At 39.5% G+C, this 14,600-nt stretch overlaps 1 protein-coding gene across 2 annotated transcripts in view; it reads left to right on the top strand.

Moving 5' to 3' along the window:
* KANK1 (KN motif and ankyrin repeat domains 1) overlaps nt 1–14,600 on the top strand; it is a 266,157-nt gene that overhangs the window by 181,096 nt on the left and 70,461 nt on the right. For both annotated transcript variants that reach the window (XM_072610900.1, XM_072610895.1), the window contains exon 3: nt 13,301–13,418. In XM_072610900.1, the coding sequence (XP_072467001.1) occupies nt 13,382–13,418 (37 nt within the window). In that variant the 5' untranslated portion in view covers nt 13,301–13,381. The remainder of the gene's footprint in view (nt 1–13,300; nt 13,419–14,600) is intronic.

Below are 14,600 nucleotides of genomic sequence, written 5' to 3'. Positions count from 1 at the left end.
TTCTGTGAAGTTTGGATTCAGTCAAAGGGCTGCACTTGAGGACCTAGAGGGCCACATGTGGCCTCAAGGCTGCAGATTCCCCACCCCTGACTCAAGTCCAAACAGATAAAAAAACCAAATCCCATGGAGGAAGTGACATGCCTAGGGTCACACAGGAGGTAACTTTCATAGGTAGAGTTTTTGAACCCAGTTTTCCTGGGTTCCAAAAGTCGGTGCTTTTTCTACTGGACCACTGATAGTGTAGTCTTTGTTCCTGGAATAGGCTTTTAGATCTTCATATACTTTTAAAAGTATATTTTTAGATATATAAAAGTATATATTTAGATCTTCCTGTATCTTTAAATAAAAGTATATCTTTAGATTTTCATATTAGTATATCTTTGACAAGGCCGGAGATTGTCCTAGGCTGTATCTTTGTTTCAGGACAGGTTATGAAGATTTGGAGTGATTTCTGGTCACATTACATAGATCCAGTGACTCATGGAATCCAACTCTCCTATTTTACTGATAAAGAAATAGAACTTGGTCAATATTAGTTAACTGCTACATTACTGCATTCGCTTACTGCTGTGTGCCAAGGACTGTGTTAAGTATTGATGATACAGAGAAAGACTACCTTCAAGAAGTTCTCCTTCTAATGAGAACTAAGCAGCTTGTACATACTGTGGACATACTAGAAATATCTGTAGTGAAGAGCAGGTGATCTCTGAAGGAAGGTGCTAGCAGAGTGAGGAGCTATGAGGAAATTGGGGAAAGCTGCTTAGAGAAGGTGGGATTTAAGCTGAGTCTTGAAGGAAGCCAACTGAGAGGTGGAGGTGAAAAGGAAGGGCATTTCTAGGCTTGGAAGACAGCCAGTAAAAACCACAGTGTTAGGAGAGGAAGTAGAGTGTTCCAAGAACTGTGAATAGGCCAGTGTACCAGGACTGGTAGAATTCAGGAGGGGAGTAAAAAACCTAAGACTAGAAAGGTAGGAGCAGGCCAGGTGGAGAAGGATTTTAAATGTCAAATATGAGAATGCATATTTGATCCCAGAAGAAATAGGGAGCCACTACTGTAACTCAGGCAGTTCCATAGGCAGACCTACAATTTAGGAAAATCCCTTTAGTAGCTGGATAGAGATTTGGATTGGAAGGGGGAGAAATGAGGCAAGGGCTCCCAACTGAAAGGCTATGGTGGTATCCTAGGTAAGAAATGAGTGCCTGACCTAGGGTGGCAACTGTGAGAGTTGAAAGAAGGGGGTGTATACATATACAAGACATGTTTTAAAGGCAGAAATGATAAGATTTTGCAGTTCTAAATTTGAGATGAATGGAAATAAAGCCAAAGATAACCCTGAGGTTATGAGGCAGGGTTACTAAAAGGATAGCATTGCCCTTGATAATAATAATAGGAAAGTTGGATATGTTTTTTGCGTGTGAGATAATGACTTCTGCTTTGGACATATTGAGTTTGAGGTGCCATAGGATATCCAGTTTGAGATGCTCAAAAGGCATTTATTTGGTGCTTCTAGACTAGAACTCAGGGAGAGAGACTTGGACTGGGTATGTAGATCTGAGTATGATCTGCATAGAGATGATAATTGGACCCTAATGAGATCACCAAGCCAGATAGTATAGAGAGAAAAGAGAAGAGAGCCTGGGGATGGGGTGGCACCCACGGTGAGTAGGCATGGAATGGATCCTGAGAAGGAGCAGTCAGACAAGTAAGAGGAGAACTAGGAAAAAACAATGTCATGAGAACCTAGAGAGGATAGAATTTCCAGAAGATGGTAATGAATGGTGTTGAAGACCGCAAAAAGGTCAAATTGGATGAGAATTGAAAAAGGACCCTTAGACTAGACAATTAAGAGATCATTTAATTTTAGAGAAAAGTCAGTTTCAGTTGAATGATGAGATTGGAAACCAAATTATAGAGGGTTTAGGAGTGGAAGTAGAAGAAATGGAGCCACCTTTTGTAGATGGATTTCTCTAGCAGTTTAGTTAAGGAAAGGAGAGATATTGGATGATATATAATGGGAATGGTCAGATCAAGGAAGGATTTTTGGTTTGTTTGTTTTGGATAAGGAGTTCATAGGAATGCTTGTAGGTAGCAGGTAAGGAGCCAATGGATGCGAGATTAAAGATTAGAGAGAAGAGGGTATGATACTGAGGGTAGTTTACTACAAAAGACAGGATGGAGGGAGCAGAGGGGATCAAGAGTACATGTAGAGGTGTTAACCTTGTCGATGAAATGGGCCAGCTCTTCATTGGAGACCAGGAGTAAAAGAAGAGATAAGGTGCTGGAAGCACGGTGAAGATGTCTGAATGACGTGAGAGGAAGAGGAGGGGAGAAAAGAAATAAGTAATGAAAAACAAAACAAGGATGAAGGCCTAAGTGCTCCAATTCCATCCACTTTTTCACTGTACTCCCATTATATCCTATTGACTCTCAAAAGCTGTGTTTTAGGGGAAAGGTGTAGACAGGATGCAAGGCTCATTCACCCACTTCCTAGTGTTGAAGCATACCTGTTCAGGAACAGATGCCAGTGAGCCATCTGATGCTGTAAGGCACACCCCACTGTAGGCAGATGAGCCCAAATATGACTCAGGCTGAGTCATGCATGCCAAGATCGAGCCTGCCACAGCAGGCTTGCTGCATTCCAGTGAGAAGGCAAAGCCACCATTATTCTGAGCTTTCCATAGAGCGCCAGCTTAAGTGAGATTTGCGGCTCTTTATGAAAAGTATTGTTCAGGACCTTCTGGTTTGGCTAGTAGCTTATAGAAGGAGCTGCTTGAACTTCAGTCATGTTAATTCTAGGACACATGTGAGACTTTCACCCTGCAATCTGTTTTGGGGCTCAAATGTAATCTCTTTGCAAGCACAGATTGTTTCTTAGGACTTGTTTTCAGTCTTCAATGTAATCTTGCAAGTACAAATTGTTTCATTTATTATATTAGTGTCTAGTAGTACCTGGAACACAAGGCATTTGATTGATTGCTATTAGGTGTAATTTAATGGCACTAGGCTCACAGTCATTACGTTTTCTAGAACTCTTCTTGATTTTTGTGGTCTCTTTATTATTTGGCAGATGAGGAAACTGAGGAAGAGAGGTTTAGGGAATTAAAAAAACCATACAGCTAGTTCAGTGTCTGAGGAAGACTTTAAACACAAATCTTTCTGACTCCCAGGTCCAGGACTCCATCCACCATGCCATGTCACTGCCAGGGATCATGGATCTAGAGACTGAAAGGGACCTCCAAGGGTATCTAGTTCCAACTCCCTCATTTTACAGATGAAAATATTGAGGCCCAGAGATTTTACAGGATTCACCAGAGGTAGTAAGGATGAGGGAGGATTGAACCCAGATACTCTGACTCCAAATCCAAAGTTCTTTGAAGGGAGGAGAAAGGGTAGTCATGAAAGCTATCTGCAAGTGTTTGAAAAGGGACCTCCACACGGAAGAGAAATGAGAAGTGTCTTGGTCCTAGGGGACAGACTGAAGGGCTATGAGTAAAAGTTGCCAAAAAACGAATTAAGTCTTGACTAGGGCAGCTAGGTGGTGCAATGGATAAAGCACCAGGCCTGGAGGCATCTCTTCAGGAGTTCAGATCTGGCCTCAGACACTTACCTAATAGCTTTGTGACCCTGAGCAAGTCACTTAACCCTGTTGGCCTCAATTTATTCATCTGTAAAATGATCTGGAGAAGGAAACAGCAAACCACACCAGTATCTTTACCAAGAAAACCCCAAATGGGATCATTAAGAGTTGGACACAAGTAAACAACAACAAGGAAACGTTTTCAAATAATTAGAGCCTTTTAAAAGAGCAATGGGGCTGCCTTGGAAGATAGTGGGTTTGTTTCCTTCTCACTGGAGGTTTTCAAACAGAAAGTGAATGATCACCTGTTGGGTGAATTGTAGAGGGAATTCTTCTGCTGGCATGCACTGAATGATCCTTGATGTCCTTTCCAATTCTGAAAAGACTTTGATTTGTGAAAAGGAAACAGAAGGGACAGTCCCTCCTCTTACTTTTCATACTTGTCACCCTTGAGTTTGTCATTACTCTTAATGTCATTACTCTTAAATTAGTCACCAGAGAATAGAGGGAAGCTGATTTCGGGAAGAATTGTGGGAATTTTGGGGTTTTTAAGCAATAACAGAGAAGTAGAATACCATTGGATTCTGGGAAAAGTTTTACTCGAAAACCACAGTAAATTGTACATACTGTGTGTAGTTAACATATCCTGAACTTATCTTTGGTCTCTCTCATCTTTGTCTATTGCCATGATCCAAGCTGGATTCCTGATTTGTGAGTTTTAACAATTACCACCAAGTCATCTTGCAGTGGAATTCCTTGATGATAGGGACCATTACTTAACTAACTTTTGTGGCTGTCTCCAGATCCACAGTACTCTTATGTGTGTGTTTATGTATGTATGTGTGCGCGCACATATATGTACCCACATGTATGCATATATTGTAGATACATGTGTGTTGTGCAATACATTACATGTGTGTATACACATGTGCATATAACATACATATACAAGAGATGTAATTATTGTAGCATGCAATCATTTGTGATTGTATATTATATATAATATTATATATTGAATATACAATCATTTAATAACGAAATTTATGAGATATAACATGTATGACATATATTTATATATGATTAATAAATACTGGTTAACTGGATGAGATAGTCTTATTTATAGATAGTCTCAGACAAATTTCTAGTATCTACCCTCCAGACTAATCATAGATATATTTCAGTAAGTCAGTCAGTACCAGGTTATTACACTCCTAAAGGTCCTTAAAATAATTTCCCCCAAAAGAAAAACATCAATACCTACACAGTCAGAATTTCTTGTTAAACTCCGTAAGCACCCCCTACCCCGAGCTGTTCTGAATTCTAGCTATTCCTTTGCAGTCACTTTTGCCTTTAAAGTTTAGTTGAGTCTATCTTCAGCCCACATTTGTCATCCTCATCCTCGCAGAGGCCTCTACTCTGATGAATTTCTTGGAAGGGAACCACTGTCTCTCTTAACTCTGTTGAGGTGTTCTGGAAGTTGCCCAGGGCCCGGCACTCCAGCGTCTGTGGTGAAGGTAAATGCCATCTATGCAAGTTGATGACGCTGTTTGTAGGCTTAAGGATGGCTTTCACCAATCAGCCCTGTGGCACCATGCTTTTGTAAGCCCTTGGGAACTGGGCCTAGTTTAAAATGATTTACAGCTCCTGGTAGTGGCTTAGAGAGAGTCTGAGACAGACACTATTTGATATGCTTTACATAGTCATACCCAGTTTGATTGTGTGTAGTAATAGGGTGTGTAGGATGAATTTATAGCAAATGGGTGGAATAAGTATAAGAAACCAGTTTCTGTGCTTAAGTATTTGCAAAGCATCCCATGACCCTGAATGATCATGGCCAAAACCACAGACCTCTTACAAGTAGGCATAAACACTTCTGAGAAGCAACGCTGAAATTTGTTTCACTTTATTATCTTAACCTGCTAACCACACAATTTTTCTCATTTTTCCTCCTCCCTCTCCCATTTTTTTTTAAATGCCTTACCTACCTACAGGGTCTTAAGTTTAGTTATCCCAAGGCTCTTTTTTCCTTTTTAAACTAACATTTAGTTAAGTGCCTGCAGTATATACAAGGTACCATCCTAGGCACTGAGAATCCAGACACAAAAGTGGAGCAGTCCCTACCCTCAGGGAACTTACTATGCCCTTCTAGGGCTGGGCTTCAGTAGTTGTTTCAATGAGTCTTTGTCATTTGCGTTTCTTTTCAGTCTGGGTCTATGGGAGTCCAGTTCCCATGTAGGTTGTTACTACAATATGTATGCAAAGTTACAGAATGTAATTCAGAGGGGAGAAAAGGTTAATACAGGAAAAAAATCATGCATGGTCTCGTATAGGAAGGTAACACCTGAACTTTGCTCTGAAAAATAGCTAGGGTTTCTATGAAGCAGGTGTGGAAAGGAGGAGTACATTCCAAGTAGAAGGGACAGAACACTTGTGGAGAGCAGGGGGATGAGGAAGGAGATGCAGAGGCTGCCTCTGACACTTACCAGCTCTGACCCTGGCCAAGTCACATAATTTCTCTTGGTCTCGGTTTTTCTTTGGTACAATGAGGGGGTTGGATTAGACCTCCATTAGCAATTGAGATTCTTTCTTCCTCCTCCTCTTTCCTGCCCCCATTAGAAATGATCCAGCCATACTTAGCATATGTGTTGTAATTGTTGCATGGGATGCTGCCATCTCCCATCACCATGCCTTTGCGCTAGGTGCCCCACTCCTCGCATGGCTGGAATGCTCTTCCACCTCATCTCTGCCCCCAACTTCTGACTTATTCAAGCCTCAGCTCAAATCCCACCTTCTATAAGAACCTTTCCTGGTTCCCCCTCCATGCTAGTGCCTTCTGGCTGTTCTATATATATATTTTTTTGCACCTGTTTATTTACCTGTTATCTCTCCCATTAGAATCCTTGAGGGCAGGAGCCATGTACCTCCCTTTCTTTGTCTCCCCTGTCCTTAGCTCAGTGCCCAGCACGTAGTAAGTGTTTTATAAATGCTTGCTGATGGTGCATGCAGTATTTTAGAAGACTAAGTACTAACATAAACAATTTTATGTACGTAATAACATTTGGAATAGTTTATTTGGCAAGATTACTGAGTAATTTTTTGGATACCTGAAAAGAGCTGTGATTTTATCATTGTGAGCACTTGCTCCCTGGACATTCTATTCATTCCCTATACATGGATTTTACATGTTTCTATAGATCTCCTCTTTCTGCCACCACCACAGTCCTACTCCACCCCCCAAAAAAAGACCCCTTTAAATAAGTCAACCTTGTGGTTTCTGATCTAAGCCTGACTAGTCTTCAGTAATGGACACAGTTTGCCATGAGACTTGTACTCCACATAACACAGTCTTTAACAGGCCTGGGGTACATCCATACCCCATAGGCTCATAGTTCTAAAGCTGGAAGGACCATCTAGTCCAATGCCCTTATTTCATAGATGTGGAAAGCGAGACCCTTAGTGAGCCATCCAAATAACACTTTGGTACAGGCTTAATCTCCCTCAGTGGTAGATTTACTCCCTTATATACCAATTAACCTACAATATGCTTTTCATGTTCTTAAAACATATGGGGATCTAGAAAAAAAAAATGTGATCCTTCTTCCTTGGAGTCAGGCTCCCCTAGGATTGAACCTGGTGCATGTAAATTTTGGGATAGAGGGAAAGTCTTTTTCCCAGCTCCACTCCTCCAGCCAAAGGTAATATAAATGTCAGTTATTATAGTTACAGGTGGCACAGTGGATAGAGCACTGGATCCCAAGTCAGGAAGACTCATCTTCATGGGTTCAAATGGCCTCAGACACTTATTAGCTGTGTGACCCTAGGCACATCACTTAACTGTTTGCCCCAGTTTCCTCATCTGTGAAATGAACTGGAGAAGGAAACAGGAAACATTCCTGTGTCTCTGCCAAGAAGATCCCAAATGGGGTCACAAAAAGTCAGATAATTACTAAAACAACAGCATTATGGGGAGGAATAGGAAAAAAGGGGGAAAATAAATTTACATGAGAACCTTTCTATATATTTTTTTAAATAGCAAGTTGAACATAATAAATTTGCAATCCAGTAATCATTTATTATTATACCATGTTATGGAAATGCTTGTTTTATTTCATAAATTAAAATTTTTTTAAATTTTAAAAATAATTTTGGAGTTTGTGCCAGTTTTCTGTTAAAGTCAGAGGGATTGCAGCGCTAACCTTACAAATAGATTGGCTACAGGCTGGATCTTGGCAAAGGCCCAGGGCAGTAGCGTTTGTGTTTATTGAGTAGAAGGCACTCTGGTTTAGACATCCTGGCCTCGCGGCCATAAGAACTCTCTTCTAGCCTTGCCTCTGTTCCCACACTTAGCTGGATGACCACAAAGAAATTATGTCACTTTTGTGGTTCTTGGCTTCTTTATCCCTCAAGTAAAGAATGAGGACCTGGTCGTATTTAGAGTTTCTGTTTTAAGAACATGACCCTCTCCATGAGACCTTCCCTGATCTCTCTCAGATGAGAGCATTTTCTTTTCCTAAATTATCTTACATTTATATGCACTTTGTGTATAATTATACATGTGTGTATTGTCTCCTCTGATAGAACATGAAGTCCCTTAAGGACAAGGAATTTTTTTTCTTCGTGCATTGCTGAACACACAGTAAGCGCTTCACAAATACTTGTTCTCCATGTGTGTCTGCAGATACTGCATTTATCTACCTATATATACATATACTCATATCCACATACCTGTGTGTGTTATATGGATCCACATAAGTATATATAGGTATTACACACTATATCATAAGATTATTTGACTACTTATATATTTTTTTTTAATCTTAAAAATGAAGCCTGAATTTCTTTGATTTCCATTTTAACGAAGTGCTGGGTTTATGTATATTTTTTATTCCTTTTTCACATACATTATTTTTCCTATCCACTTTGTTTGAAATGTGACTATAAAATAAATGTGACCGTCTTTGAAGGGGGAAGGGCAGAGCAAGAGGAATGAGTATCCCCAATCTGGCAGCTAAATGTGATGTCTCTCCTTTGGAGCCATAACTCTGAAAGACTATCTTTTTATTCTAGTGAGATTGCTATTGTGAGACGTTTTTTAGTATGCTCTTTTTTGAATAGCCTCACGGGTGACAAATCTGAATCATTCGAGGTTTTGTATGAGTTTAGGAAACAGCTAGTTGTAATTTGGAAACAAAGCTGGTGAAAAGAGGTCGATGTTCAGGCTGCATTTTATTGGTTTGGGTTTTTTTAAGGAAAAAAAGCACAAAATTAAGCATAATTTTGGAATTCTTTCGTCTTAAGAGAAAGTTGATGGGCCATGTATAAAATTGCATAACTCATTTTCATGTGGCCCCATAAACTTTCTCTTAAGGCCAAAGGAGAGACTCATAATTGGGTTGAACACTCAGAATGAATGAATTATCTCCCAAGTGAACTTTGAAGGGAATGATGCTTTTCTGGGTACAAATGATTTTTAAAATCAGGCTTATAACATTATAATAATATCTTGTAAAGTACTAAGGATGTGGAAATTCTGAGATGTGTGTAGGAAAATTTACCTGAATCACAGTATTCCTTACACATCTACTATAAATTCATTCTACATACCCTGTCTCTTCAAATGATCCGACTGGGCATGGATGTGTGAATATTACCACCCCCAAAATTTTTAAATTTGAATTTTACACGCACATAGCCGATTTTATAGGATTGTTTTAAGGAATTATGTGGGACCTAGTTTGTTTGGTTATTTTCCTTTTTTTTTAATGAAATATTTTTCATGTGTATTTTTTTTTCCCACTCCGGAGCTACAGGATTCCAGCTCCCAACTAGCCTAAGGATTTTATAGGGTTATTTTCTATTATATTAAAGAGCCATTAACAGCACCTGCACTTCCATTCCTAGCAATAAATAAAAGGGAAGACAAATTATTTTGTGTTCTGCTAACGTTTCCCAAGGTCTTTAAAAGAAGCCCATGACAAAGTGTTCCTTCTTCGTTGGCAGCATTAGGGTACCATTGTACCGCTGAAGATTTACTAGTTGGCATGGCCAGAGAGGAAAGAGGAACCATAGTTTGAGAGGTGTCTCTGCCAATGCTTCTCTGGTTTTTCTGACTGTGTTGATGCAAGAATCTGCATAACATTGAAAAGAAAGAGTCCTCACACTGTATGGCCACCTGCCACTGAGTCAGCCATAGACAGTAATGGAGAAAGTGGAAATACAATGTCAAACCTGTTCTTCCCCACAGATACTGCTTGTATTCATTCTGGAAACACTAGGACATGATTGCTTAATTAGAATGTGCTCTACTGTTTATAAATTAATTTTATGCAATACTTGAAGGACTGAGCTTTATAGGTCCACAGACAAAAAAAGCTACTGAATTTGTGATTGTCTATGCAGGATTCCTCCAAATTATTATGATATACAAGGAGTTCTATCCCTGTTGGTTCATCCAAATATATGTCGATTGGCTGTGTGTGTATATGTCTGTGTACTTGCATATAACATGTATGCCAGAGTCAGAAATGCAGAGGTAAAGACCTTCTCTCAAACTCCTTCATTTTACTGATGAGAAAACCTGGGTCTATGAACTGACTGTAAGGGACTTGCCCAAGATCACATAGGAAGTAAGCATTAGAGGTAGAATTTGAAGACTTCTTTTGTTTTAGTCATATCTGACTCTTTATGACTCTGTTTGAGATTTTCTTGGCAAAGAAACTGGGGTGGTTTGCCATTTCCTTCTCTAATTCAGAGGAAACTGAGGCAAACAGGGTTAAGTGACTTGCCCAGGGTCTGACAGCCAGTAAACGTCTGAGGCCAGGTTTGAACCTGTGAAGATGAGTCTTGCTGACTCCAGACCTTGAGTCAGTGTGAACAGTCATTTGTCCATGTGCAATAAGAAATTCATTCACCATTTCCGATCAAAGGTGATTCCAGCCCTGAGATGCAGGGAAGGAGGTTTGGCTATTTAAACCGAAATACCTGGAGACATACTTCATTCACTTGTAGCACATGGATCTTGTCTCTGCTTGCTTTCCATTTACCTGTCCAATTTTAAATAGCTATATTTACTTGCAGTTTTGAAGTGACGATGCACAAACGCAAAGGACACTTTAAAGAGACCAGTAAACACTGAGGTCATACTTGAAGAGGGGTAGTTGTTTTAAAAAAAAATTGTTAGTTGATTTATTCAGAGTTCCCTGATTCTGGACATTGATGAGACTCTAGCCTTATCCTCCTCACCTCTCCACTCATCACTAAATAAGGCTTTGTTTATTGGAGGTTTTTAATCCGTTGGTATCGTTCCAGATGGTGCTTCACATCCCCTCACATCTGCTGCCCACTGGAGTGAACCTCAGCCCCTGTTTCTAAGAGTGGCAGGTGATTGTCACATACAAGAAAAAATTAGGATCATCCTATTATCTAACAGCACATTTGCTAGCTCAAGTGAAGAAGGCCTGAGGAAAGTTGGCTTAATTTAGGATTTTAGCATTACAGTTTTCCCTACCATGGCTATAAACCCTGCAGTTGGGAAGGCAGTCTAGTTAGTTCAGGAGACTGAGTATTAACTCAGCTGAGAACCACATTATTCCTTTCCAACTTTTTAAAAACTGTATTGGATTTCTTTGCTAATAGGGTGGCTTTTGTAGTTTTCACAGGTATGTGTTATCAGGACAGACCCATCTGAAGGGCAGGAGACATTCATTGGCCAGGTAGTAGGAAAGTATTGCCCTAGACGGTCAAAGCTATCAGTCATTTCCTTTTCTTTCCTGTTTATTTGGGTGAGAAACAGGAGTTTGAAATATAAGTCATAAAAGCCATTCTGGCCCAGTTATTGTGATTTTTGCCCAGCATCTGTCACATGTTTTCTGATAATTCCTTCCCGGACTCCAGGGTTTCTCATCTGACTCTGTTAACTCTCAAGTAAAATTGATTTAACCTGCTTTGCCTTTTTTCTTTTTGCTTTTTGCTTTTTGGGGCACAGAAGTGGAGCTAGTGAGCATTGGAAACTGGTATGTTGCTACTTACCAGAACAGTGTAATGGAAAGAAAGTATGCCAGACACAGTAAATTTGAGATTTGAAGGGTTTCTTTAACCAGAGATAGGCTGGTATGTTTGACAGGCTGCTCTCCAGTGGGGGGAAAAATACACAAAGTACACGTTGTAAGTATAATCTTCATTATTAATGTTTTCTTTGTTATTGAGCCATTTCAGTCACGTCTGACTCTGTGACCCCATTTGGAGTTTTCTTGGCAGAGATACTGGAGTGGTTGGCCATTTCTTTCTCCAGCTCATTTTACAGATGAGGATACTGAGGCAAACAGGGCTAAGTGACTTGCCCAGGATCACACAGCTAGTATCTGAATTAAAATCTGAACTCAGGTCCTCCTGACTCCAGGATTGGCATTCTGTACACTTTGCCACCTAGCTGCCTCCATCAAAACAATAACTCAAGCCCTGTTTTGTAGCGATTGCCAATTTCATAGGTGTCAGGGCTCATGCTGAAAATTTGGCAGTCAGCTTCTTTCGGGTGGTCCCGTACAAAGCTGGGTCTAACCCCTAACCTGTACCTGATAGAAAGGAAGAACTCAGAAAGCAGAATGAGACAAAATTTTTTTTTTGGAAATGGCCAATGTGGAAGGTTTTTTTTTTTTTTTTTTGATGGACTCTTGTTTGCAATGGCTTTTGTTTTTCTTAATATTCTCAACTAGAGAGTTGGGGTGGAAGAGTAAGAAGGCAGATTTTGACTGATTAAAACAAAATACATATTTTTAAAATGACGAGATTGGTTTCAGTAATCTAGCTCTAAATCTATGACCCCATGAGGTTTGTTTATGATACTTGCATTAGGTTTAGCGAATTCTAACAATTGTTTTGCAGATGGAAATAAAACTACAGTACAATTAATTCAGAAACCTGGGGTGGTGTTTGTTTTTTGTTTTTTAAGGTTGTTTTTTAATATGCATTGTGAAACATATTAGGAAACTTATATTCCAGTGTGACCTACCCAAATAGCTGAATGAATAATATATTGTATCTGCCTTGTGTTCACCTTCTAATGTCAATGTTGATTTTAGATGTACATGTATGAGTTGAGCTATAATTTCTTTGGGAGGGCAGTAGCAATAGAAAGTCATTTATTATGGTGATCATGCCCATGCATGTGACCCTTATCAACACTTACCTCCCATCCTCCTTCTTGGGTTTTCTCTTCCAGGCAATTTCTGCTTGGCCCCATAGAATAGAAGTAGAAATAATAAATAGAATTTTCAGGGAAGCTGATTTTTGCTTAATGTAAAGGAAAATTTCTTTAGAGTTAGAACCTGCCCTGAATTAAAATATCTCTTTGAGAGGATGAAAGTTCTTTATCTCTGGAACTCTTTAGGCATACAGCGGCTGGATGACCACTTGTCAAAGAGCCTAAAGAGAAAGATCCCTGTTCAACCACTGGATGGGCTGATTGGGATTAGCTGGGATATTCCACCTTCCTATCTACTCTTCTGAATTTCTGACTAGCTAGCTAGTGGGCAGTTATGACTGGATAAATTATATTTAACCTGTATCTCATCTGATGTCATTTTGGGGTATTAATAAATAGACTTTGCTCATCATATTATTATGTTATACATGGGAAGTCTTCCAAAAATGATTGGCTATCGTAAGTTTCAGCGTATCTCCCTATTATATGCAAAATGTCACGGTACTTTGTCTGTATTGTTACAGGCTGGCCACGCTTCAGGACTTGATGGGACATTTGCATGACTCCTAATTCCTCTCTGGATTTGGCCTTGAATTCAGACAGAGATGTCCCAGATGGCAAATGTCAATCTCTGTGCCTCAGGTAATTTAGTCATTTTTGCTTTGTTTTGAATGCTACGTGACTTTGCACAATGTCACTTTGCTCTGAGTAATGTGAAGACAGCAGTACGCAGCCAAGTCACTAGAATTTCAGAACAATTTTCTACTCAGTGATGTTTACTCTAGATTCTCCGAAGAATTAGTCTTTCTTTTGGGATTTTCTGAGTATTGGAGTCTCTTGGTGACTGGCTTGATTGTTCCTGTCTTTGTGTCAGAAAATACATGTGAAATCCAACAAACTGGTACAATAAACAGTCAATACTGCCTTGCTTCTTTCCAGGGAATTGGCTGTGTAATGAGATGGGGGGTTTAAATATCGATTCATAAATGTAAGAAGTCTCAAAATTCTTAAGGCATTTTTAAGCTTTAGGCTTTTGGGACACTGTATTTTTAATTTTCATTATTGTGATTTTTTTTAAAATTTGATATTATTTGTTTTTATAACACCTCAATTTCCAATATCTCCCTCCCCACCCCTGCCTCCAGTTTTTTAAAATAAGTAGTAGACTAACTCAACATATCGACCAGGTCTTACATTATATGCTTTGTTCCAGGCCAGTCTTCTATTTCTGCCTTCTGATAAATCTTCATTAGGTCAATCTTGGTCATTGTAATTTCACTTTCTCTCAGTTGTAATTGGGCATCCTCCACAGGAGGGAATGCCAAGGTCCTGTCACTCTAGATGCCCAGGAGACGTGACATACAAATTAAGTGATAAGAGAGGAAGGAAGGTGATGGAATAGAAATTTCCACTCCACACACACCTCTCTAGAGCTTCGTTTGTCGAAATTACTAAAAATCTAATGTCCCTTTTGGCATTCATACCATAGGTTCCTAATCTGTAGGAGAGAGTTCAGGCAATTGGCTGTATCATTGGTCATTCAAAGACAATGATCTCAACTTGCCCATTTCTTTAACTCCTTCCTTCCACTGCCCAACTTTTTGACAAATTTCAGTCATCATAAACACATGGGCTAAAGACGAGAAATAAAACCCATAGTTTTCTTATTAAAAGATTTTGTGTAGGAGAATTTAAACTGACTTTAAAATAATCATTTGAACAATACCTATAGATTTTTGTTAAATAAGTTGTTCCTCTCCACACCACCCCACCCTGATTACTAAGGTTTGGCTATCTTAATTTCAACACCATACATAGCATTTT

The sequence above is a fragment of the Notamacropus eugenii genome, chromosome 1 (assembly GCF_028372415.1).
Source record: "Notamacropus eugenii isolate mMacEug1 chromosome 1, mMacEug1.pri_v2, whole genome shotgun sequence".
Lineage (NCBI taxonomy): Eukaryota > Metazoa > Chordata > Mammalia > Diprotodontia > Macropodidae > Notamacropus > Notamacropus eugenii.
Note: the sequence above shows the minus strand (reverse complement) of the source record. Positions and strands in the feature narration are given on the sequence as shown.